Genomic DNA, 24,560 nt, shown 5'->3' on the forward strand with positions numbered 1-24,560 from the left:
CTATTTTGTTTTGGTTTGGTTTTGGTTTGTTTTGGCTTTGGTTTGTTTTTTGACTATTTTTCTTTTAAATAATGTTTTATTGGGACAAAACCGTACACACTGATTTACATTATGTCTATAGCTACTTTCCTGTTACAACCGAAGAGTTCAATAGCTGCAAACAGAGACCACATAGTCTACAAAGTTCAAAATACTTACTATCTGGATGTTTACAAAAAAAGTTTAAAGAGGATCATTATTATCAATGAAAACATCCACCTAAGAAAAAAAACAAAGAGAATCAACTGAAAATCATTCAAACTAATAAGAGGGTTCAGTAGTTGGTGGGTATATAAGATAAAGATATAAGCATTAAGAAATCCATTGTGTTAGGGGCGCCTGGGTGGCTCAGTGGGTTAAGCCTCTGCCTTCAGCTCAGGTCATGATCTCAGGGTCCTGGGATCGAGCCCCGTATCGGGCTCTCTGCTTGGCAGGGAGCCTGCTTCCTCCCCTCTCTGGCTGCTGCTCTGCCTACTTGTAATCTCTCTCTCTCTCTCTCTGTTAAATAAATACATTAAATCTTTAAAAAAAAATTGATAAAAAAAAAAAAGAAATCCATTGTGTTAGATTGCATCAATTGGCCGTAATTCCTCAGTCCTCCCCATAGCCAAATTCTTTGCCATGTAATTGTTCAGTGTGTGCTCACCATGGGCAAGGTGACCTGCTTTGCTCACCGATTGGCTCCATGGCTTGCTTTGGCATTGAGATGTTGGCAGAAATGATGTAAACAGAGGCTCGAGACGAAACTGAGCATTGGTCTTACTCCTTTTATACTTCCCCCACTACTGTGAGCATAATGTTTTTGGATTATCTCACTGGTCTTGTGCATATGGGAGCTGAGATGCTCCAACCAATACAGCTGTATCTACAGTCTACCTTCAGGCCCAAAGCCATACTTTGATATATTGATTGCATTCAGTGGACTTGAAATATAGTCTATATAATTAGGTCAGCAGAAACAGAGGTTGATACATGGCATAGCAGACGAGATCATGGGCTTTGAGATCAGAAAAACCCAGTTCAAGTCACTAGCTGTGCGTTTAAGGCAACCCTCTTAGCCTCTCTGAGCTTCAACATCTATGAAATCGGGCAATAGAGACTGTGCAGAAGGCCAAGGGACATAATATATATAAAGTGATTCATATATTACCTTGCACATAGTAAGGGTTCAGCAAATTCTAGTGCCTTCCTCAGTGTGACCCAAAACAGGAGTTCTCATCCCTTTTTAATTAGATGTACACCAAGAAATTGTCTGCTGCAAAGGGAAGGTGGGTCCCACATTCTCTAAGAACCACGGGGGCAGGTTTCTGCTAATAATGGGCTGTGTCAATGGGAAAATGCAAAGAGTGCATTTACAAGGATGGCCTAGATTATTATTCACTGATGGTGAGAAGGAGCAGAAGCCAAAAAGAGAGGAATGGAGCTAAGATCTTGGAGCTCTGGAAATTGCTTGGAAGCTAAACTCGGAGCAGTGGGCCCCGAGTCCATGGGACCCAGAATTGCTTTGGAGGAATGTGAGGGGAGAGGTCCAGAACACCACCTAGAAATCACTCTCCTTGGGGGAGAATCCCCTTCAGGGATAACAGCATCCAGTGGGGTTTACCCCTCACAGTTGGTTGGGAAATAATGACTTAGAAGTAATTATTTGATTAAGAAATTAGTGCTTGAGGATTCCCATAACTAGCTATCTCTTGGCTATTTAAAAGAAAAGGCAGAATGGGTTTTACTTAGAAATTCTGTGTCTTTTTGTGTGTGTCATTTCATGCTGGGACTTCCTAGAACAAATAACCATGTTGTTTTATTCCCAGAGCAATAATCCATGACACATGGGTGTTTAATCACAAAAATGTCAAACTTTATCTTTGCAACAAAATAAATGGTTGAGTATCGTCTTTTCTCATTTATTGTAAAATATGTTATCTACACTACATCTTGGTAAGCTTCCCACTCTCCAATCTTCTTGATATTTAAAACAGGTGAGTAATTAATTTCTGAGCTTGGTGTATTTCCTCTGTAGGAGATCATTTGCTTACTAACATTCTGGTATCACAATAAATCCTAAACCTCAAAAGCTGTAGACTTTGCTAGATAAACATCTGCTGTTGTAATGGTGTTTTAAACTGCAGAGTTGCTATTTAAATATTCTTACTTCTTTTCATTTTTACAACTGAGTGGCTGGGAGGATAGAAAAGAACTGTAAAGAACAATCACCTAACTTTCCCTCTCTCTCTCTCTCTCTCCCCCTGTTTCTTCCTCTACGGAGTCAGAGTTCCCACACCTGACATGCCTTCTTCATGTAGTGACTATGAGAACTGGAAGGGAGAAGAAATTGAAAAGCTCTCCAAAGTTCTGAAGGGACTTCCTTGCAGGAGGCTGTATTTTGTTGATTGCTTACTCACTCTTCAAATGCTTCCCTTGCTCAAGTTTCATGAATGTTATATCTGTTCTTTGTTAATGATCCACTGGGAACATGTCTTGGTCATTTCATAAATAATATACGTTAAATACAGTTTTACAAAATTAAAGTTATTCATTAGTCATTCACTTAACCAGCAATTCCTGAGCACTTAGTATAGACCACGCCCTGGGAATACAGTAATGAACCAGAGTCCAGCATCATATCCTTCTCATGGAACTCAGTCCCACTTGAAGGAATAGATACAAGACAGAATTGTGCAGATTGCAATGACTGCTGTGGTCATGGAGGGCCACATGGAGGAAGTGGCATTTGAGCTGAAGCCTGAAGGATGAGAACAAGCCATACATGGAAGAGCTGAGGAAGAACATTCCAGGCAGAGCTTAGCAAGAACAAAAGCCTGGAGGCTGGAAATAGAAAGCAACCAATGTGACTATCAGGTGGGAGCTAAGGGGAAGAGCAGAATATAAGCATAGTCTGGACCAGACCAGATCACATTTCCAAGTGGAAATGTGGTTCCCTCTTGAGGAAGCATCCTTCCAAGGCGGGGGAGGTGCTGAGTAAACTGCCCCAGATTCAGGTGTGGGTGAGTGTTGGTGGTACATGGATATGTGGAAAGGCTAGGTAACCAGCCTGAGGAGCACCGGTGTCCAATGATGACATTTCCCTGCAACAGTACTTGGGGGTATTACAAGGGTATGTGACCCAAGGCCAGTTTGTCAGGCCAGTATTTGACCCAGAGAAAAAGGCATGTTCGTTCACCCACTTTTCTCCTGACTTCAATATGTAGGGCTCTTCACATAAACCAGGACCTACTTGAGATAACTCTGATGGTAGGTACCAGGCTACACCAAGAGAAGACCTTTGGCTCATGGGGCCAGGAAGCTCAGTCTACAGCCCACTGCAGAAGATGACGGGTATCCAGCACTTCAGAGAAGATGGCAGCCCATGATTCCAGAGCTTCCCCTGCCCTGCCTTCTGTATAGAACCCTGAACTGAATAACAGGACCGGGAATGGGAAGAGAGACCGTCAGGCCACCAACTCCTAGTTCAACATTTCCCAGGAGGCAAGATCATAGATGATGTCTACTGATGAAACATTTCTTTCAATCTTTACGAGATTCTTCCAAGGTAGGCCTTACATGAAAACTGCACTCCTATCCCTCTTCCCATCCTCCACATCCACATCCTTGTTTTACAGTCAGGAAATAGAAGGATGAGAGGCCAAGCAACTCGCCCATATCCATATGGCCAGCAAATGATAGAAGTAACATTGGAACCCAGGCAGTCTGACTGCAAGGTCACGGGTGTTAAGCACTACACTCTCCTATTACCCCGCTGGTAAATGGACAAGCCCACTTTTCTTTCTGGATCTAGCCTCCATCTATCCAGTAAGAGGGGCTGTATGGTGTTTTCCTCAGTGTGGGAGGCACATCTGAGGCGATGAGAAATGATATCCATGCCTCACATGCATGGCATTAAATAGTACTGATCTACACATTGGGAAAGTGATTACCTTTTCAAGTCTCTTTTACGTCTTCCAATGATGTTAGACAAAAATGTTTGATCTGATGCTGGCATATCTTTGACATTTCTCTTGCACGTGTCGATTTCCATTTTGAGAAGAGATTTCCATTTTTACTAAGCTGCAAGAGGCAGGGTCTTCTGTAGGCAGTGATTTCTAGCTGGAATTTACTAGCACTATTGTATTCTCATTGTTACCTTCTATTGTTGCTCTCATGATTTTATTTTTCTCGTTTTTTTATTTTTTTAAAATTTTTTATTTATTTCTTATTTTTTTTATAAACATTTTCTCGGTTTTTTAAACGATTATTTCTACTTCTGTAAAGTGTTCATGTTGCTATTGTTAAAATTCTCTTGTTCATTCCTGCATAGTTATAAGATGGCCTCAGAAGCTCTTGTCCCGCATCGGGCTCTCTGCTCAGCAGGGAGACTGCTTCCTCCTCTCTCTCTGCCTGCCTCTCTGCCGACTTGTGATCTCTGTCAAATAAATAAATAAATAAAAGCTAAAAAAAAAAAAGATAAAAAATGGGGATGACAAATTAGTATCTACCTTATTTGGTGGCTATATGTCGTACATGGCTTAATTCCCATCAAGTGCTTAAAATGGTGTCCAGTATGTAGTAAGTGCTCAATAAATGCTAGCTGTTATCTTATTTCAAGCACTGAGTGTTGACTGGATGCTGTGCAGGGTTACATAATTTCCCTAAAGACACTAAGGAATCCTCGAGGCCAATTTTAACAGACACTGTTGCTACATTCTTGCTGGTACAGTGGAAGGGTTCCTCCTTCAGACACCCATTTAAAGGAATACTTGCCCAGAGATACATTTGTATGAGGTAGAGAATCTGGCCCTAGGCATGAAAAACATGATTTGAGGATAAAGTACAGTAAGGTTAAGGTTGCAGGGGGTTCACCAGCGTGAGCTTGCAAAACCCTGACAGAGCAGCTCACAGGCATGATTTCTCATTCTCCCGCCCCCTCCTGGCCCTTCATTAGAACACCCATGACTGGCTAGTGGATCAGCATTTCCAATAAAGTAAAAAGGGGGAAAATACAGACCTGGGTGTTCATGGAAAATATTCTAACTCTCACAACTAGAGCATCTGTCTTAAAAAAAAAAATTATGGTTTTAAGATCTTTAACTTTTCCTTCAGCATCTCGGTACCCAACTTTTGAAAAGCATCTTTTCTGGGGAATGACATTTCCCAGCACAAGGTCACATAGTCTTTGCCAAGTGACTCAGTTCGACGTATACATGTATATTTTCAATGTCAAGTGACCCAATCTTACATAGAAAAAGTGGGCACCTGGTATCAGTTTGATGTCAGGGTTTTCCCAGGTTTGCAGGGGAGCTTTAAATACGACTCCATCTCAAGGCATCTGCAAGCCAGCTTGCACCTCCGTGTCAAGATGCTCCTGCCCGTGGTGGTCCTTGCCTCTGCCCTGCTCCTCTGCTCCGTGACCAGCCAGAGTTGTCTGACCTTCATGGGGATCAGGGATGTCACACACCTCATTGACGAACTGCAGGTAAACAGCAGAGTGGGGTGCCGGCAGGAAAGGCAGCTATTGAAAATTTAGGTGAAACGTAAGAATGAAAAACTCACCACCCATTATGGGTTCTTGTTTTTCTACTTACTGTAGGAACATCCAGCTTCAAAATGCAACTGCAGCCATGCCAATGTGAGTCAATGCTCTTTTAAGAACTTTCCATAAACTTAACTTCCGTGCTTGCATCGGGCATCCTCACTCTGGAATTTTTCTTTTGCAGGTGACCGATTGTTTGTGTCTGACCATTCCTTCTGTAAGTATAGTAAAACAACATAATCTCGACCTTGTATTCTTTAGAAGTTTCAAGTAAAAATAAATTGCTCTATTTGATCTTTTAAGTAAGAAGATGTTACTCGATTGTAATTGTTAAGGCTCAGTGTTTCCTTTTAAAAGCAGCCTCCTGAAATTCTATACCGTCTACATCACTTTGTATCTAGTCAGCTTTATGCCCTTTCAGAAGTTTGAACACTCTTCAATCCTTTAAAAAGAATCGTGTATGTCTTTTTAGATTAGTGGCCATGCGCACAGATAAATCACACCAGAGCTGAGAATATCAGAATGTAGCTTATATCATATTTACTTACTGATTTATTCCCTAAAACTCTAGAGTTGCAAAATGAGTAAGTAAAAGTAACTCTTTTTCTTTCCTCTTGCATGAACTATCCAGGTGCTATACCTTCTCTCCCCTTCCCTCCCTTCCTATCTGTCTTTTCGGCTGATGTAGGGTAGCTGTTGCAGTTTGAATGCTGGGAGGTTAGGGTTTCTATGCAGAGGGAAAGTGAAAAAAAGGGTTCATTCATTCCCCACATAGGCAAAGAGGAAGTGTGGCAGAAACTTTCTGGTTTAGGTGAGGAAGGAAGCAAACCCTGGGAGAATCTGAGCTTCTCACCTTAGCTGGGGTCAGATATCACAGCCCATCAGGGGGCATCCCTTCGATGAGTGTGAGGTGCCTTCTGAGGATGGACCACGCATCTATAGTCCAGGCCAGACCCTCAGTTTATGGTCTATGATTTTAGTTTGCATGAAACACCAGCTCTATTCATTTGGCACATCCCATCAGACTGGTATGAGAAAGCTTTCCCTCTCTCTCTACTTTGGACCTTACTATTACAAGACATACAGCAGAGGAACATCAGGGGCCAAGGAGAATAGAACTAGTTTCCTAGCATCCATAGGCTTTGTGTTCCTTGGATGGAGCCAATTGGAAATCTCCAAGGAGGGTCACTGAGGAAAAATGGTCTCGCCTTTAAATGCTGATCATTTCCTAGACTGGGAAGGGACCTGTCTAAATATAATACCAGTTTAGGTTACATTGGTTATGTTAAAATAGTGTCTGAAAGCATTCTCTTTGTGATTCTTCTCAAAGTAGTCCTCAGAAGGTTTCTTTGAATCAATTCTTTTTATTTACCAGGACAACTGCACCACAACGTGCTTCCAGGAAGGTCTGTCCCAGATGACCAACTCCATTGTGGGAACAAGATACACTCTGATTTTCAATCGAGTAAAAAGAACAGTCCAAGACCTAAAGAAAAATAAGTGCCAGGTGACTTTGTTTTTATCTGTGATATGCTCTGCTTAGTTGTGTTTATGTGAGGGTCAATAGCAACTGTATCGAAAGGAAAAAGGATGATGAACTTGGAATTGGTAGCTCAAGGTCAATAAGAGAACTCTAAGAAATTTACTCTGACTGACAAAAGTAAAGTGAGATCTGCCCCGGATAGTCCATTATTCCCTCTAGTTTTAAAAAACAGTCACACCCATGTTGCCATTCACTTCTCTTGAATGATGAAAGCATCTGTCCTGATTGTAGTAAGAAGCTGAAATCTGGAGGATCAGAGCTGTGTCTCAAAGGATGCTAGCTAAGTTATACTAGGGCACCTTCTCTTCTTCAGCATATCCCCTGGTCCCTGGAGGGAAAGGTGGGTGGGAACTCCTTGGGATTTACCATCTCCACAACTGTCCCCAGAAGGCTGAGAGCCCTTCCTTCAACTACTTAACTGAGCTACTTACCATCAACAGCACTGGGGTTCTAAGTGCTTAATATTTACTGTTTCATTACAATCCATTTCAATGACAATTGTTTCAATGATCATTTATCACCCTCACTTTATGAGAGGAGGAAACAGAGAAACAGATGCTCAGTGAGCTTAACCAATTTGCCTAAGGCTAGATACTTAATAAGGGGCAGAGTTGAGATTGGAAGTCTGGTCTATCCGACCCCAGAGTCCCACTCTTAGCCATGACCTTGGAAGGACAACCAAAAAGGATAATAAAACATTAAGACTCAAATAATTCTGAGTTTTCCTCTAATGAGGAGATTTAGGACCATTTGATAGGAGTGTGTGTGTGTGTGTGTGTGTGTGTGTGTGTGTCTGTGTGTCTGTGTGTGACACTCCAGGAACAGTAGCAGAATGTTAGCCACCTGCAATGTCTATGCAACATACTAGCCCCGGACCTTCCCAAGCATTTGCCCTCTGTCTCAAGCCCCTACTGCCTGCATACCCCGCTCCACCGCACCCCTACCCCACCTCAGTACTCTAAGCAGGGTGGTTCCTGGTCCACACTGTTCTAGTCACTCTGTCTTCGCTGGCTTTTCTCCCCACAGTTTTTTTCCTGTGAACAGCCATGTAACCAAACCACAACAGGCAACACGCTGACGTTTCTGCGGAGTCTCCAGGAAACTCTTCAGAAACAAAGGGCGATAGGCAGAGTCTGAAGATGAAATATTATTTATGCTATTTATTGAATGAAAAAGACTCCTCTTTAATCTGGGGCCATTAAAGAAAACAAGTAAAGCCATGTTAAATCAGAATCATTTGTAATTAACTTGTTTAAAATTGTATTTTATTTTGGAATAAATATATATGAAGAAAAAGAACACCATCTGGTCTCCAGGTGCTTATTTGCTCCTTGCTCAGAAAAAAAGAAAGCTACAAACACTATAAAGGGACTGAATGGATCAAGGACTCCTGTAATAACAAGATTTCTTATCCTGAGCAGACTGGGAGACCCACTGACCAGGCCTGGGGAAACAGAGGGCACAGTTAGGAGGGGTGTGGGGGGACGGTCTGAGGGCTGCTCTCAGGGAGGCTCAGGGCACTGTACCTGTGGGTGCTGGGGGAGGGAGGCTGAGGTCACTGCCCAAGAGTTCAGGGTACTAAGAAACCACCTGTGTATCTGAAATGGGAGAATACAGTGTGGTAAGCCCAGGAGGTAGGAGCCTACCCAGGAATGTGGGCACCTACACATAGAAGACAGCAGGGTTTGAAACTAAGCCGGGGGAGACCCACAGGACAGACTCTCTGAGTTAGAGCAACCCTGGGATCAACAGTCACCTATTCACCCTCAAAGACCTTCCACTAGTGCCCACCACACGCTGGGCAGCATGCCAGCCAGGGTGCGGAGCCTAACGCGGACTCTCCCGAAGAGATCCTTGGACTAGGTTGACTTGGCATATGGGCCCTCTCTGACAGTACATTTTTTTTTAAGATTTTATTTATTTATTTGACAGAGATCACAAGCAGGCAGAGAGGGAGGCAGAGAGAGAGGGGGAAGCAGGCTTCCCGCTGAGCAGGGAGCCTGATACGGACCTCCATCCCAGGACCCTGAGATCATGACCTGAGCTGAAGGCAGAGGTTTAACCTACCAAGCCACCCAGATACCCCTCTGATGGTACATTTTATATGTCAGCTTGACCAGGCCACAATGTGCCCAGATATTTAACTAAACATTGCTTCGGGGTGTGTCTGTGGAGGAGTTTCTGGGTGGGATTAGCATTTGAATGGGGATACTGGACAGCCCAGCTGAGTGTGGATGGGCCTCATGCAAATCCACAGGGGGCTGAAAAGGCCAAGGAAGAATTGGCCCTCTCTGTGCTGACCCCATGAGCTGGGACACTTGCTCCACGTGGACTGGGACTTACACCATCAGCTCCCTGGCTCTCAGGTATCTGGACTCATCTGCTTTTCTGGGCCTGGAGCCTGCAGACAGCGGAGCATGGGACTTCTCAGTCTCCTTAATGGCATGAGCCAATTCCTTATTATCTATCCGTGTGTCTATTGTTCAGTTTCTCTGGAGAACCCTAGCTAATATACTATCCACCTGACTTCAACATTCAACCTGCCGCTTCCCCCAGGAGCCCAGATCCTGTCTTCTGTTCCATGGTACTGACTACCTTCTAAGATGCTCTGGCATTCCTGACTTGACCATGTTTGCTGTTTGTTGTCTGTCTCTCCCTGCCCAGATGTCAGCTCCCTGAGGGCAGAGAACTTCCTCAGCTCACTGTTGCAGCCCAGATGCCTTTCCTGAGCCTGTATTCCTTGTATGCCAGAGCAGAAACTCCATAAATACAGACTGACTGAATGAAAGACTTTCCAGATGCAGAGGCAGAGTATGAACTGGTCTGGCGGTCAGGCATGTACTCACCTAGAGAAGACATGGTGACACACTTGATGTGCTCACAGAGGTGAGGTCCCTTCACAGAGCTCCACGCTGGCCCCAGGCTGGGGTTCACATAATCTGGCCACTTGGGAGGGGGCCCTCTGCCAGCAACTTCCTGCCTGGCCTGCCTGGCTCTGTGGGATTGACAGGGTGGAGGCAAGGTTAAGGCAAGGGTCTTGGGGTCAGGATGGTCTGACTATCACAGTCACCTTCTTCCCCACCACCTGAAGGGTTAGAGGCTTGGGAAGAGCTTACAGGAATCTACCATGGGAAGTATTTTTCTAGGTACTGTCAAAATCAGAATTGCTTCTCCTCCCTGTTGAGCTAGAACACCCTTGGGTACTTTTGATGACAATAATATGGAAGTTCAGAGCATCAAGATTTCCTCAAGAAGCTTCACTCGGCTTTTTTTTTTTCTTTTAATCAGTTATGATATTAAACAATATCAGAACTGACCTTACTTCATTTTTTAAAAAAGATTTATTTATTTTAGAGACAGAGAGAAAGAGGTGGGGGAAGGACAGAGGGAGAAGGAGATAGATTCTTAAGCAGACCCACAGCCTGATACAGAACCCAGCACGGAGCTCAATCTCACAACTCTGAGATCGCAACCAGAGCCACCGACACCGAGAGTCGAGGGCTTAACCACCTGCACCACCCAGATGCCCCAGAACTGACCTGTCCTTTAAAAAGCCCTTATGGCGCCTGGGTGGCTCAGTTGGTTAAATTACTGCCTTCGGCTCAGGTCATGACTTACACTGGGGTCTCAGCTCCATGGGGAGTCTGCTTCTCCCTCTGACCTTCTCCCCTCTCATGCTCAGTCTCTCTCTCTCTCTCAAATAAATAAATAAAATCTTTAAAAATAAATAAATAAAAAGCCCGTGGCCAAAGTTAAGATTCTCTGACACTCTAAGTAGCCCTGAACCCAGAGTTGTGCAAACCCTTTAGGGATGGGAGGCAGGGGGATGGAGAAGGAAGTTTTAGCAAGGAGTGCCTCGCTCAGGGGAGCCTGGGCTATCTTCTGGAGTGCAGAAATTACGAGTCCCTGGGGACATCCAATCGTAATTGTTTTAATCTTAGTTTGCACAGAAAGAAACAAGTTTCTCAAAGATTTGTTTATAGTGACACGAAGATGAAAGGGCCATAGCCAGATTTTCTCGGTCAAGAGGTTTTCAGAAGGGGACCCACAGTTTAGCCTTTCTTCTCTCTCAGTGCTGAAGGCCATACGCAGTTTGTAGTGGACACAGACCTTAAGACAAGTAGACAGTCGTCACAACTTGTTGATCCACCTGCTTCCCAAGAGAAGTGAGAATTATCATGTAGCAGTGGTGGGTGGGTGGGCCAGGGACATCGGGTCTGCCAAGGAGAATTCCTGAGCATCTCCCATAACAGTGGGTACCAGACTTCATGTTCCAGTTTGACTGTTTATAATAGTATATCCCAGCATCTCCCACATGATTTTTTCCCCGACACTGGAAGTTCTGAGTACTAAACATCCTCAGCACCCTCCCTCTTTCTACACAGGGCTCCTCAAGCTGGGTGCTGTTCCTGCCAGGCACCCAGAGCATGGAATTCAGGTGTGGCTACCTTGTCTGTCTCCCTGGCTGCTCTGGGATCCCAGTGCACAAGGCACTGAGCAAAAAGGTCTATCTGGCTAATACGTACATTGTTATCTATTCATATTAAGTATGTAGTTACTAAGCACTCACTCTGTATGCACTAAGCATGCATTATCTCATTTAATCCCCTAATAAGCACAGGAGGTAGGGATTATTATTTCTGTTTCATAAGTAAGGAAATCGAGACTCTGAATGGTTGAAGACCTTCCCAAAGCCCTATAACTAGTGAGAGCTTGAGCACCACCTCTGCCCCAGGGTCTCATCCCAAACCTATTGCTCTCTCCATTCTGTTCCTTTCTTATTTTGTTTATATCAGCTGTGTTTCCTCTGACGATAGTCTAAGGGTAAATCAGATTCATAATAATATCGGCCCACACTCCCTGATTCCAAAACCTGAGGACCAGATAGTTTTCAGAATTGAAACTGTTCGGCCTTCTAGAAAGGGAACACATAGCTCACGTGCTATGAATTACATAATCCCCAGAGCAGGGCCCCGGGGCAGGATTCTATAATGAAATACATTAATATTCTGAAAAAAAAAAAAATCCACTTGAGCTGTCACACAAAGTAGTCAGGTTTTGCAGCCAAATGAGTCTCAGCAAACCCTGGGCTTTCAGAACTGTTTGGATTTCAGAACTGTGATCATTCCCTAGTCCTGGCCCCACTTACAGAAGGGGGCGGGAACTCCCTCCAAAGGGCTTATCTGGGGCCAGGCTGGGCATCTCCAGGAGGGTCAGAGGCTTTCTTGGCCTCCCAGGTCTTGGCCACAGGGCCTTCTCTCGTGTCCTCCACTTGGATTTTCTGAATGGCCCCAGACACGCGTTTCCCAGTGTGGTTTACAGCCTGAGGCAACTGGGGCCACCCCCTCAGCAGAACTCACCCTGTACGGGGATCAGAGCGAGGACAGATGCTGGTGGCTGGTGATGACTTCGGAGCAGGCTGCGGGAGACGATGGCCCGGAGATGAGCTGCAATCCACTGTCACAGATGAGTCACCAGTGTCGTCTGGTGGTTTCCCTCAGCTGTTCTGCAAAAGTCACATTAACCCACAGGATACACCCCTGCAGGCCAGCTCAGCCCACAGTTCTCAGGGCCTGTGATGAGGCACACAGTAATTACTCTCCTGCCTCTGTCAGGAGAGTTGAGATTTATCTAAAAAGCCCCTTGGAGAAAGGAGAAGAAGGGTCAAGTACCAAGCATCCTGCTAAGCATGTTTTATGGAATATCTTGTTGGATCTTTACAAGAACCTGATAAGGTAGACAATTTTTGTATATAGTTATTCCCAGTGCACGGATGGGGAAACTGAGGCCCAGAGAGGTTAGTATAACTTGCCCAGGGCACACGACTTACAAGAAGTGAAGCCAATGTTCTAACTCATGTAACTGGCTCTAGAGCCCCATCTTCTATCTAACCAACAGGAGAGTGGAAGCTCTCAACACAGCCATCCACCTTGTCCAGGTTGCCCAGCCCCAGGTAGAGTTGTTTCCAGAAGATTCCGGTCCAGGGCACAATAACACTTACCAAAGCCAAAACCACAGTTTACTGACTGTGACCAGTCCCCATATGTCTGTCTATCTATTTGCCCATCCATCCAATTTGAAGGCTTAAGACTCCCGTTCCTTTCCTGGCCTGCTCCCCTCACCTAGTCTAGACCAAGAACTCTCTTCCGCTGCAAAGGGAGCTCTCAGAAGAAATGTAAAGACCACCCACCAACTTCAAGTGTAGAATTCAGTGGTTTTTAGTGTCATTATAGGGCTGTGTGGCCATCACCATGGTCTATATTCCAGAAAACTTTTTTTACCCCCAAAAGAAACCCTGTACTCATGAGCAGCCATTCCCTAGTCTCCCTTCCCCTGCCTTATCAACCAATGATCTACTTTCTTCTCTATAAATTTGCCTCTTCTGGATTTTTCCTATAAACAGAATCATACAGGATGTGTTTTTCTGTAACTGGCTTCTTTCACTTAGTATGATGCTTTCATTCAGATTGTAGCATATATGGAATGAAGGATATAAGGAATGAAGTATTGATATCATTCCTTTATTGCTAAATAATATTCTGTTGTGTGGATATATTGCATTTTATTTATCCATCTACCAGTTGATAGACATTTGGGTTGATTCCACTTTTTGGCCATTATGAATAATGCTGCTATCAACATTCATGTAAAGGGTTTTGTGAGAACATGTTTTCATTTCTCTTAGGTATATACCTAGGAGTAGGATTGCTGGGTTATGTGTGTATATATATATATGTGTGTGTGTGTGTGTGTGTGTGCGTGTATACACACACACACACACATACATATACATATATATATGTGTGTGTGTTTTGTTTTTTTTTGAGAGGACAAGAGAGGGAAGGGAGAGGGACAGAGGGAGAGCGAGAGAGAGAATCTTAAGCAGGCTCCATGCCCAGTGCTGAACCCGATGTAGGGTTCAATATCACAACTCTGAGATCATGATCTGAGCTGAAATCAAGAGATATTTAACCAACTGAACCACCCAGGTACCCCTATGTCATATGGTAACTCTAACTTTTTGAGGAACTGCCAAACTGTTTTCCAAAGTGGCGGCACCATCTCACATTTCCACCAGCAATATACGAGGGTTCCAATTTCTCTGCCTTCTTGTCAGTAATTGATATTTTCTGTTTTTTTAATTATAACCCTCCCAGAAGGTATGTGGTAGTATCTCACTGTAGCTTAGAGTTTTATTTCTCTAATAACTAGTGATGCATCTTTTCACATGCTCTTTGGGCACTTGTATATCTTCTTTGGGGAAATGTCTATTCAAATACTTTGTCTATTTTTTTTAATTGGGTCACTTGTCTTTTTATTGTTAAATTGTCAGTATTCTTTATATATTCTAGATAGTAGTCCCTTATCTAAGATTGCAAGTATTTTCCTCCATGTTGTAGGTTGTCACTTTATTTTGTCGATGGGATCGTTTGTAGCACATAAGTTTTAAACTATGGTCCAAATTGTATACATTTTGTCACTTGCACTATTGTTATTCTAAGAAACCGCTGCCAAAGGCAAGTTCATGAAGATGTATTCCTATATTTCCTTCTGTGAGCTTTATAGCTTTACCTTTTCCCTCTAGGTATATGACCCATCTTGAGTTAATTTATTATATATTGTGTGCAATAAGGTCTCCACTTCATTCTTTTGGTATGTGGATGTACACTTGTCTCAATACCACTTGTTAGAAAGACTCTTCTTTCTCCATTTTTTTGTCTTGGCACCCTTGGCAAAAACAATTGACCATAAATGTCAGGGTTTATTTCTGGACTCTCCCTTGTATCCCACTGATCTATGTCTCTCTCTTAATGCCAGCACCACCCCCTGATTACCGTAGACTTGTAGTAAGGAAGTGTAAGTCTTCCAATTTTATTCTTCTTTAGCAAGATCATTTCAGCTATTCCAGATCTTTTGCATTTCCATATGAATTTTAGGAGGCTTGTCAATTTCTGAACCCCTCTCTCCCAAGAAAAAGCCAAATGGTATTTTGAGAGGGGTTGGATTAAATCTATAGATCAATGTGGGAAGTACTGCCCCCTTAACACTCATCTTCTGACCTGTGATATGGAGTACTTTTTCATTTAGTTAGATCTTTAAAAGTTTCTCTCAACAAGGCTTTGTAGTTGTCAGTAAGTCTTGTGCTTATTCTGTTAAAATATGCCTAAATATTTGATTTTTCAAATGGTATTGTAAATGGAATTGTTTTCTTAATTTCATTTTTGGAATGTTCATCGCTAGGATATAGAAATATAATTGATTTCTGTTATTGATCTTGTATCATGAAATCTTGCTAAATTTGTTTATTGGTTCTGATATTTTTTCAACGGGTTCCTTAGGATTTTCTAAGTACAAGATCATATTATCTGCACAGGAGGTATTTTAGTTCTTCTTTCCAATCGGGATGAATTTTATTTCATTTCATTGCCTAATGGCCCTGGCTAGAACCTCCATATCATGTGGAATGGAAGTAAGAGCAGCCCTCCTTGTCTTGTTCCCGATCTTTGTGGGAAAGCATCTAGCCTTTCGCCATTGAGTGTGATGTTGGCTGTGGACTTTTCATAGATGCCCTGTATCAGGTTGAGGAAATTTCCTTCTATTCTGTTTGTTCAGTGCTTTTCTCACCAACGAGTATTACACAGATTCCGGAGAGGAGAGGATGACAGCAGACATCTGTGAGGGCTCTGCTGGTAAGTGAAGCCAAGGGATACTCCAAGGAGGGGTGAGTACCTGAGAATGGAGGCCTTCTGCATTGCTTATCCTGGGAGACAGCAATCTGAAAAGAGAATGCCTCCTGCCATCTAGCACATGGTGCACCATAGGGATCCCCCAAGATGGGCTTGATGTAGGCCCCTGAGTAGTTCTGATGGAGAAGTCAAGGCTTTCCCAGAGGACAGAGAGGGGTCTAGGGCTTGGCAGAGAAGGCTGTGCATGGACCACAGATCAGATGGCCAAGATCAGAGAGGAATAAAGATGCTTCCCCAGAAGCCACCATGGAGGAAAGGCCAGACCCCAGGACTAGACAGGAAGAACCCCAACATAGGATGGAGCACCTCCCAAGAGCCAGGAGCCAGCCTCTCCCTATACATCAACCCCCCAAAATCTAAAGTCATTCCCAGGAGATGGAGGAGAAGGAGAAATTCCTGAACTGCCTGTCTTTAACTTGTTTCTTAGTTTTACCATGAAATGGCAAAAACTTCTTACTGCCATCAGATGGAAAGGAGGATTGAAAAAAAATAAAAGAAAAAATGTAAAAGTCTTCATATAGGGACTCCTGGGTGGCTCGGTCAGTTAAGTGTCTGCCTTCAGCTCAGGTCATGATCCCAGGGTCCCGGGATCGAGTCCCACATCGGGCTCCTTAGTGGGGAGACTGCTCCACCTGCTTGTGCTCTCTGACAGATAAATAAAATCTTTAAAAAAAAAAAAGTCTTCATTTATTTGTTGTACACCGGAGGGTATCGTGGAATCATTCAGCAGACACCAGTGAAGCATGCAGGGAGTGCCAGGGTCTGGACTCAACACAGAGAAAGGATGCAGGAGTGTCTCCAGAATGTATGTGTGTGGACCCAAGGGCTGGTCCAGGAAGCTGGGAGGCAGGAGGTACAGGAACTGGGGACCAGTGTTACGACTGGCAGCGGGGACTGATCTCAGAGCATGCTGGCCCCACCCCACTCTTAGCCATGGGAAAGAGCTAGCAATTCTCCGGATGGTTTTTCTAACTCTCAGGTACTAATGGGCTGGATTCCTCTCTGCTGGATCAAATGTTTTCTGGAAAGCCCTTTGCTGTCAGCCTGACAACAAGGGGCACTAGAAGTCAGCATCCTGAAGGGCTGGCATCCATAATTCATCAGACAGCCTCAGCATCTGCAAAAACACATCAGTATCTGTATCCACCCTACTCCCAAGCATGTGCATTGACTGTCCCTTTGGACATCCAAAGGCCTAGGGGCCAGGCACCGGTAGTTCTCGGGTTTCACCTGTAGAGACAAGGTCCAAGGACCTTGGTCCACTGCAGCCACCCTGTGTGGCAAACCACCCGAACTCACAGAGTGGAAGGGCAGTCTAAACAAGAAACCAGAAAAATCAGATATGCGATTGCCTTCCCTGCCTTCTCGAATTCCTGTTTTTTAATTTGCAGTTTACAAATCTATGTTTGCAGTTGATTCTCACTAAAGCCCTAGTAGGTAAATAATGGAGCCCCACTGTTAAATCCCCCCATTTTACAGGTGAGAAAACTGAGGCCCAGACGGGGCAAAAGTGGGCCAAGCTCACCAAGGTAGTTGAGGATAGCCTGGACCTGGAATGCCAGGTGGAATTCCCTCTCACCTGAGGTTCATTCCACCACAGAGAAGTAAAAAGACAATAACAACATAGATGGTGAGATCCCAAAAAACATGAAGAGAAGTGTCATAGGACTCAGATACTCTCACCTTGGAGGACCCTGGTCACAAGATACCAGAAATCTTGTGGATGGTTCTGTTGACCTTTGCTGCCACCAAGTGGTGATTCTGCAGTTCCTCAGCTGAGAGAGCCTTTGAGTGACTGATTTTTTTTTTTCTTTTCTGTAGTGCTGCAGGAGGGAACAGAGAAATCAAGGAAGACAGTCCCAAAGGGGAAAGGAAAATAATCTAAGGATATTTTCCCCACTGGGATTTAAGCTAAGAATGGCAATTAATCTGGATGCCAGCTCTGCAGGCTGGTGGTGGCCACCCGGGGCCCTACACTGGGGATTCTCGAGTGGCATTTAGCGCATCAGGAAAAGGCTCTCTGACTGATTAGGGATGCCTGTTGTTGGCACAGAAGTGTCAGTGACGTCATGGATCCATGCCACAGGACAGCCAAAGAGCAGTGGCTTTCCCATGTGGTTCTAGCAAGAGGGAAATTCAGAATAATGAAAACCATTCTGGAAACCAGACTATGGACAAAACATTTTATTTTGTTTTGTTCTCCATGTGACAAAAAGGCCCAGAGAATGCCCATCCCAGCATGCTCAGCACCACGGCCTCCAAAGTGCCTTACTAGCGCTTGCCACTGCTCAGGTGGGGAGGCTCTTACGGGGCTGCCTCTCCTTTCGCGGCGCCCTCCCTGCCCAGCTGGGCCACGGGAAGCCTGACTGCCATCCTCACTTTCCCTTCTCACCTGTGTGGAGAGGGTCTGTGGGCCAGCGCCACCCACAGAGGTCTAAACAGAGAGAAGAATGAGGGTAGCCAGTGCCCTTGGAAGTCAGGCAGAAACACTGGATTCAGAAAGGACCTGAAGAGGTTTTCAGTGCTTTTATTTGGCAATGTGGAGACCAGGGAGCTCCTCCTCGAACTCCCAGCGAATACACAGCAGGCACACGGGCAGGGTCGATTACCCTGCTTTGTACCCAGGGCCAGTGTGGATCGGAATTAGCTGGTGTCAGTCAGCAGTCCACTGCCTTCCCAGGCAGCCGCTGAGGGGCCCCAGCCAGGAGGTAAGGAACAGAGTACTCAGATCAGGGAAAGAAGGGATTCTGAGGTCTTCTCAGCACTGATGGCTGAGCACCCACCCAACCCACAGCATAGGTGGAGAAGAGGCCTTCTTTCTCTTCAGTAAATTCACTCCCATGGGTTTCTAGATGGCTGCCTTCAGCGGCAGAAAATGAGGCTGTGATCAGGTGACATTGGCTCTGAGGAAAAAGGATGAAAAAAATAGCCTTAACCTAACCGGGTTATCAGTCAGCAGGATCTAAGGGTCAACAACCCACTGAGAAAATTGTTTCTGTGAAGCCACCATCGGCAGAGGATCACCAGGAGAATAGATGTGAAGGGCGAGGAGGTGGTCTGGGTTATTCCTAAATGTTCAAAAAAAGAGATTACAAGAAGAATATATCTTCTTTCCTTGAAACTGAGTCTCCTAGGAATTGAATGTAGATCAGGGAGGTTTGGAGCAAGAAAGTCACAGCAAGAGGTAGGCCAGCATTACTCCAGGAAGCTTCTGGGACAGCGGATCCTGGTCTGTGGATAGGGGATGGCCCAGCTGGCATCATGGGCTTCCAACAAGCCGAAGAGCTGACTGGTGACCCAGGCTGGGACCCTACTTCTACCAACAAGGGTCATCTTTCTCATGCTGAGTCTGGTATCTCCCTGTGAACAGATAAAACGAACCACATCCCAAAGCACACCTCAAGTGGCATTCACTGGGTTTCACACAGCCCTTGGGTCACTCATATGTGTGATCCTGGGGGACAAATTACAGAGAGTATGAATGAAAAGTAAGCGTTCTTCCTCCATGGGAGCTGGTGGGGGGTGAGGGAGAACTCTGCCTCTGCTTGCTGGAAGGAGGCTGTAGGAGTTGCGGGTTGGACTCTGCTCCCTGCAGACACTGGAAACAGTCCCAGTCCATCCACCACCTACATCCAGGGACATGAGAAAGTCACCCTCCCACCCCCTCGCAGGGATTGTGGGGGCTCTGTGGCTCTCTAACAAGGATCATCTCTCACCCCGACTCCAGTCTGGACACCTGAGGGAGCCACTGGTTCCCACACCTTCAGACACTGGACAGCTGCTGTCACCTAGAGCTTGACTTGCGCATGAACTCAGAGCTACTTGGTAAATTCAAATCCAGGGCTTGATAAAGGGCCTCGGAAGGTGTAACTCCTTGGGTGAGATGATGAGGTCAGGATGAGGCTCCCGAAAGGTCATTGGGGATCCTTCTCTTCCACCAGAGAGCCACAGCCTCCTGTCCCACACCTGAAGGCCAAGGCCAGCCCCTGTCTGTGCCTCGTGTCCCATGAGAGGACTTTCAGAAAGAGGAGCTTCCGGGGGTATAGCTCAGTGGTAGAGCATTTGACTGCAGAAAGAGGAGCTTCCAACTGGGGTGGTCGCTGCTCTGAAAGGCCAAATCCAGGACCATCAGAATTTGGCCTGCTAGAAACTTCTTCCTTCCTCCTGAAGCAGTTAATCAACAGGGTGATGACAAGTGGCTGGGTGTAACAGCTCAGGCAAGCGTCCACCTCTCCAGGAGCTGCCAGATCTTGGCTCTCAAGCCACCTTGCTGCTGAATATTTAACCACATAAAAAGACGGTCCTGAGCTCTTAAATGGGAAGAATGAGTAGTAAAATATTGCATAAAATTGGCATTTTATTTTGTTCTGTTTATATTTTCTGTTTTGTGTTTTTTTTTTCCTATAGTAAAGAGGCACTGATTTTATTATAGGATTTTTTGGAAAGCCACTCTCTTCTGGTCACAGGGGGAGTGGCCAGTATCTGAGCACAGCTTTGAGAACCAGACTATTCCTCTGCCTTGCCCCAGACAAAACCCAAGGACAGTAGTGCTTCACTCAATATGTTTAAGTATGCAAAATGTGTGACTCCTCTTTTCCTTTTGTAAGAGAGGGTGAAGAGCCAGGAGAGCCGTGATGTGGGTACTTTAGTGAAAAGCTAAAGCATTTGATATAAAGCCGCCATTTCAGGGCTTGTCCTGGGCTCAGACTTGTCGGCCTCATCCATCATGCCCTTCCCCTGGGTCTAGGGTCTGGCCCCATTCACACATGCCAGCAGGCCTTTGCTGCTCCAGGGGCAACAGCAGGGAGGTTTGCTAGACCTTTCTGACGAAGGCCATCCTTCTTGACAGAATTTGCAGTCACCAAGGCCGAAGCAAAATGGTTTCTTGTTGACTAGAAAATTCACTGACTCATTCCCCTTTATCTTCTCAGATCTGCAGTTACCATTGTGGAGCCAGAGAAGGAGAAACAGGGAGGAAGAGAAGAGAAGGAGCTGAGGGGATACGGGAAGTTGATTGTCCATCTTCTCAACAATGTTTCTGAGTGGCCGTCTCCATATCAGGTTCCATGTGAGGCACCAGCAATAGAGAAGTGAAGAAACAGTTACAGCTCTCCCAGGATTTTCACGCTGGCTGGGGAGTGAGGAAAGTCATCAGGCAGTTATGATGCAAGGGGATGTGGTAGGGGCTGAGCAGGGGCTGCAGGGGAGAGCCTACAGCAGGCACAACTCATCTTGGCTGAGGCATAAGGGCAGGCTTCCTGGAGGAAAAGGCTTGTAGACGAAAGCCTGGATGACAAAGAAGAGTTGATGAAACCAAGGACAAGGGGGATGGTGTGGGGCGTGACAAGATGGTGTGAGGTCGGGAGAGTTTGTGCAAAAACCCAGAGGCAAGAGTAAGAATGTGATTTTCAGGACGCTGGTGATGATGGGGTTGATGACTAAAACTTTACCTAAAGGGCAATGGGGAGCCACTGAGGGCATTTGATGAAGGGAGTCACTTGCTCAGATTTCGTTTCTTAGATCCCTTGGGCTGTAGTAATCTTTTGCAATGAGAGATGAAGAAAGAAAGGGAGTAGGAGGCAGGGACCCCGGGCAAAGGCTGCCCTCCAGGGCTTTGGGAGCCACTGGTAGCTCTCAAACTCATGCTCTGAGTCCAGGAGGGATGTGAGGACATGATGCCTGTAACAGAGGGTGGGCAGTGTGGTTTAAGTCCTCATTTCTGGGCCTGACCCATTGAATTTGTATAGTAAAGTGAAGTACACTTTTCTCCAAGGGCTGCTGACGCCGCTAGATGGGAAAACCAGATCGGTGAGCTCACGATCAACAGGTAAATTCTATGCCGATCTCAGTTACTGGGCACCAGCTCACTTCTAGCCACAGGTGGGCACTTCAGAAGGGTCTTCTGATGACAAGAAGGGTGGCCATTGTAGCCCCAGAAATGACAGAGATTAGAAAAGAAATGAATGACAGGGAGGTTTCAGAAAGTCAAGTGTTCATGGCAAAGCAGAGAGCGTCAAGCCCCAGGGAGATGCAGCTGGCTGGGAAGGAAGCACACTGACCTGGCGCTCAGGGGTTGGGCACGGTGTGGTCCCCACGGATCGCCTTCAGTGAAAGCTCATACCCAAGGAACATGGCAGCGCTCATGGGGAAGCCACGCACGGTGTTCACCGTGATGCCTCTGAAAAACACCTGTGGCAGGAGGCAGCGTTATCACAGAGGACTGACCCAGACCCCCTGCAGGGCCACCACTGAGGTGTGGAGGAAGGACTGGGGATGTTGGCCACTTGTCACACACTGGACTCCACAGAGCCCAAAGGACCCTGGTGAGCCAAAACCACCCCAGATGCCCCAGTCATGCCTCTGCCTTGACCCACATCATCTGTGACTGGGTTTTTCCAGTCCAGCCTTGTACACATACACTAAATACTGTGGGCAAACTGTTCACCACGGACACCCACATACACTTGCTTAATTGCTGCTCTTTCTCATGTATATACCCACCTGCAAGTGTATACACACAGAGATACACACACAGACACGCATGCATGCAAGCACCAAATTCTCTGGAACCTGGATATCCAAGCTCTGCACTGCGCTCATTTTGCAATGGTAGACACAGCAGCCAGTCAGGACCAACCATTTTGACAGGGAGTCCTCCAAGGGACAGAGTGGGGAAGAACTCAGGCCACACTTTTAAGACTGTAGACATGAAGCGGAGACACAGCTTTGGCATTTAACAGCTGTGTTACTCGGGCAAATGGCGAAGTCTCTGGAACTCAACTTCCCAATGGCAAAATGGGGGTAACGATACTACTGAGCAAATATGGCTGCCAAAGGAATAAATGAGATGCTTGCTTTCAAAGCTCTTGTACACGTCTGCCACGCAGCCAGCGCTCCTGGAAAGCTGATGGTCCCCTCACCCTCTTTCTCAGTAGCCATCTTTACATAGAGGGGCACTCAATCCTCAATCATCAGTATGAGTGCTGAGGGTCCTGGCCTGTATTGATGAGCTGCTTAACTAGCCATTCATACAAGAACCCTGTATCTGTCTTCCTTCCCTTCTGTTGCGAGGGCTGATGATAAGATGTCTCAATGTCTCACTCCCTCTCTGAATCTTCCTGCCCAGTGCTGGGTAGAAGTTGATCAATGTAATATGGTTCCAGCCCTTGCCTGGTTTAAAACCTACCAGGGAGAGATAAGCCCCATGTGGGAATTATTACAATACAGTCTAGAATGTGATGAGAATAGATCAGGGCTATGGGGTGGGGGGAGGTGGGGAGAGCCTGTCCTTGAATGTCTTCCCTGGGAAGAGACAACACATCTAAGGGAAACACTACCCAAGCATAAATGACCCAGAAAGTGTCAGGAATATGATGTACACCTGTTAGCAGACTCCTGTATATTTACTAAGTATAATAAATAGAGCTGGTATGGGAATTTTTGAAGAAGTAGAAATCCAGCCCTTGTACATTTCCCTAGTTTTCTTGGTTGTGAGGCACTGTGGTGTGAGGGTAGGTACAGGCCACTGTCACCGGCCAGGACAGCAGGATGTCTTCCTTCAGGTGAGGCTCCTGCCCCCTAGTACTCTGTGTCAGTCTGCAAGACATAGCCTGGTTGTGATGGGGAGAGAATGGCCTTTGTGGGTTTGGGGAGAGTCTTGACCCTCACAGGGAAGGGATTTGATGGACAAGGATCCCCAAAAGGGAGCAAGTGCTCAGCTAAACCCAGGACTGATTCAGTCAAGGGGCAAGCAGGACACTTGTAGCATCTAATGTCTAACCTTTCTGGAATTCCCCAGGCTCACCCAGAGTGACTGAATAACAAGGAACTGGCCCGAGCTCCAAAAGGAAAATTCCATGCTGGGTGCTCATAAACACTCCCTTGTGGGCTTGCGCTTGGCTCTGCCCTGTGAGGCTAAGCCAGGCAGGACCCAGATTGGAGTGTGGCCCTCCTCTCCCACAGTGCTGGGCCCTACGGGAACCACAGAACATTCCAGACATATAGACACAAACTCCTTCCAACAGCCCTGGCCTTCTCTGCTCTAAGGCCCAGAGATGGCAAAGTGCAGAACCTGCTGGCTTTTACCCTGAGCTTTTGGAACACAAAACCACCAGAGCTGATCTCTCCTCATGAAGCTTCGATGGCTCCCCACTTCCCAGGGAAGTCTACATCCTTCCCTGGCCTGCCAAGAACCTTATGCTTGGACCCTGCACTTTCTCTGGGAAGCCTCTTACACCTGAAATTCTGGGCAAGTTAACAACCTGTCATTCCTCCAAGAAGTTAGCTCTCTTCTACCACTGGGTGTCTTCTGTTCCGTCTGCTGGAATGTTCCCCAGGCCTGGCTATATCCTCTAGCAGTCTTCCCAGGGCCACCCCAAGCTGGACTGTGGCCCGCTGTCTTCTGTGCACTCAGAATCTCTGCCATCACAGCACTTCTCACACTGTCCCTAACCACCCATCATTTGTCCGAATCCCCGTTAATCTCAGTCAGGGCAGTGACAGCAGAGCTGTGTGTGGTTTACCTTGGAACCCCCAGCATCTACACATTTGAATCCCCAACATTTATACTTCAGAACCCCCAGCATCTAGTGCTTTTCTTGGCCCAGAGGGCCCTGTATAAATCTTATAAATGAATCAGTGGACAAATGAATGGATGGATGGAATGAACAAATTCCTTGTTGTGAAAAAGGAACAGTCTCTGAGCTCA

At 45.8% G+C, this 24,560-nt stretch overlaps 2 protein-coding genes across 5 annotated transcripts in view; one reads left to right on the forward strand and one right to left on the reverse strand.

Annotated features, from left to right (window-relative positions):
- The first annotated feature begins 5,350 nt into the window (after positions 1–5,350).
- On the forward strand, positions 5,351–8,243 carry IL9 (interleukin 9). The gene is made up of 5 exons (XM_046000980.1): positions 5,351–5,506; positions 5,621–5,659; positions 5,748–5,780; positions 6,939–7,070; positions 8,133–8,243. The coding sequence occupies exons 1-5, from the start codon at positions 5,390–5,392 to the stop codon at positions 8,241–8,243; spliced, it is 432 nt and encodes a 143-aa protein (XP_045856936.1). The 5' UTR covers positions 5,351–5,389.
- Positions 8,244–18,059: 9,816 nt separating this feature from the next.
- SLC25A48 (solute carrier family 25 member 48) overlaps positions 18,060–24,560 on the reverse strand; it is a 41,831-nt gene continuing 35,330 nt past the window's right edge. The window contains exons 7-8 of one of the 4 annotated variants that reach the window (XM_046001192.1): positions 21,913–22,042; positions 18,060–18,756 (exon numbers count right to left, since the gene is read on the reverse strand). In XM_046001192.1, coding sequence (XP_045857148.1) covers positions 21,920–22,042 — 123 coding nt within the window. In that variant the 3' untranslated portion in view covers positions 18,060–18,756; positions 21,913–21,919. Of the gene's footprint in view, positions 18,757–20,190; positions 21,140–21,912; positions 22,043–24,560 lie in introns of those variants that run through there. The other 3 variants (XM_046001190.1, XM_046001189.1, XM_046001188.1) reach the window with 3 other exon arrangements.

This window comes from Meles meles, chromosome 3, assembly GCF_922984935.1.
Source record: "Meles meles chromosome 3, mMelMel3.1 paternal haplotype, whole genome shotgun sequence".
NCBI lineage: Eukaryota > Metazoa > Chordata > Mammalia > Carnivora > Mustelidae > Meles > Meles meles.

Excerpts from the sequence above, each read along its gene's own strand:
- IL9 (XM_046000980.1), top strand. The coding sequence starts at position 5,390 with ATGCTCCTGCCCGTGGTGGTCCTTGCCTCTGCCCTGCTCCTCTGCTCC. Across the intron at positions 5,507-5,620 it reads ACCTCATTGACGAACTGCAG|GAACATCCAGCTTCAAAATG; the intron begins GTAAACAGCAGA and ends TACTTACTGTAG. Across the intron at positions 7,071-8,132 it reads TAAAGAAAAATAAGTGCCAG|TTTTTTTCCTGTGAACAGCC; the intron begins GTGACTTTGTTT and ends TTCTCCCCACAG.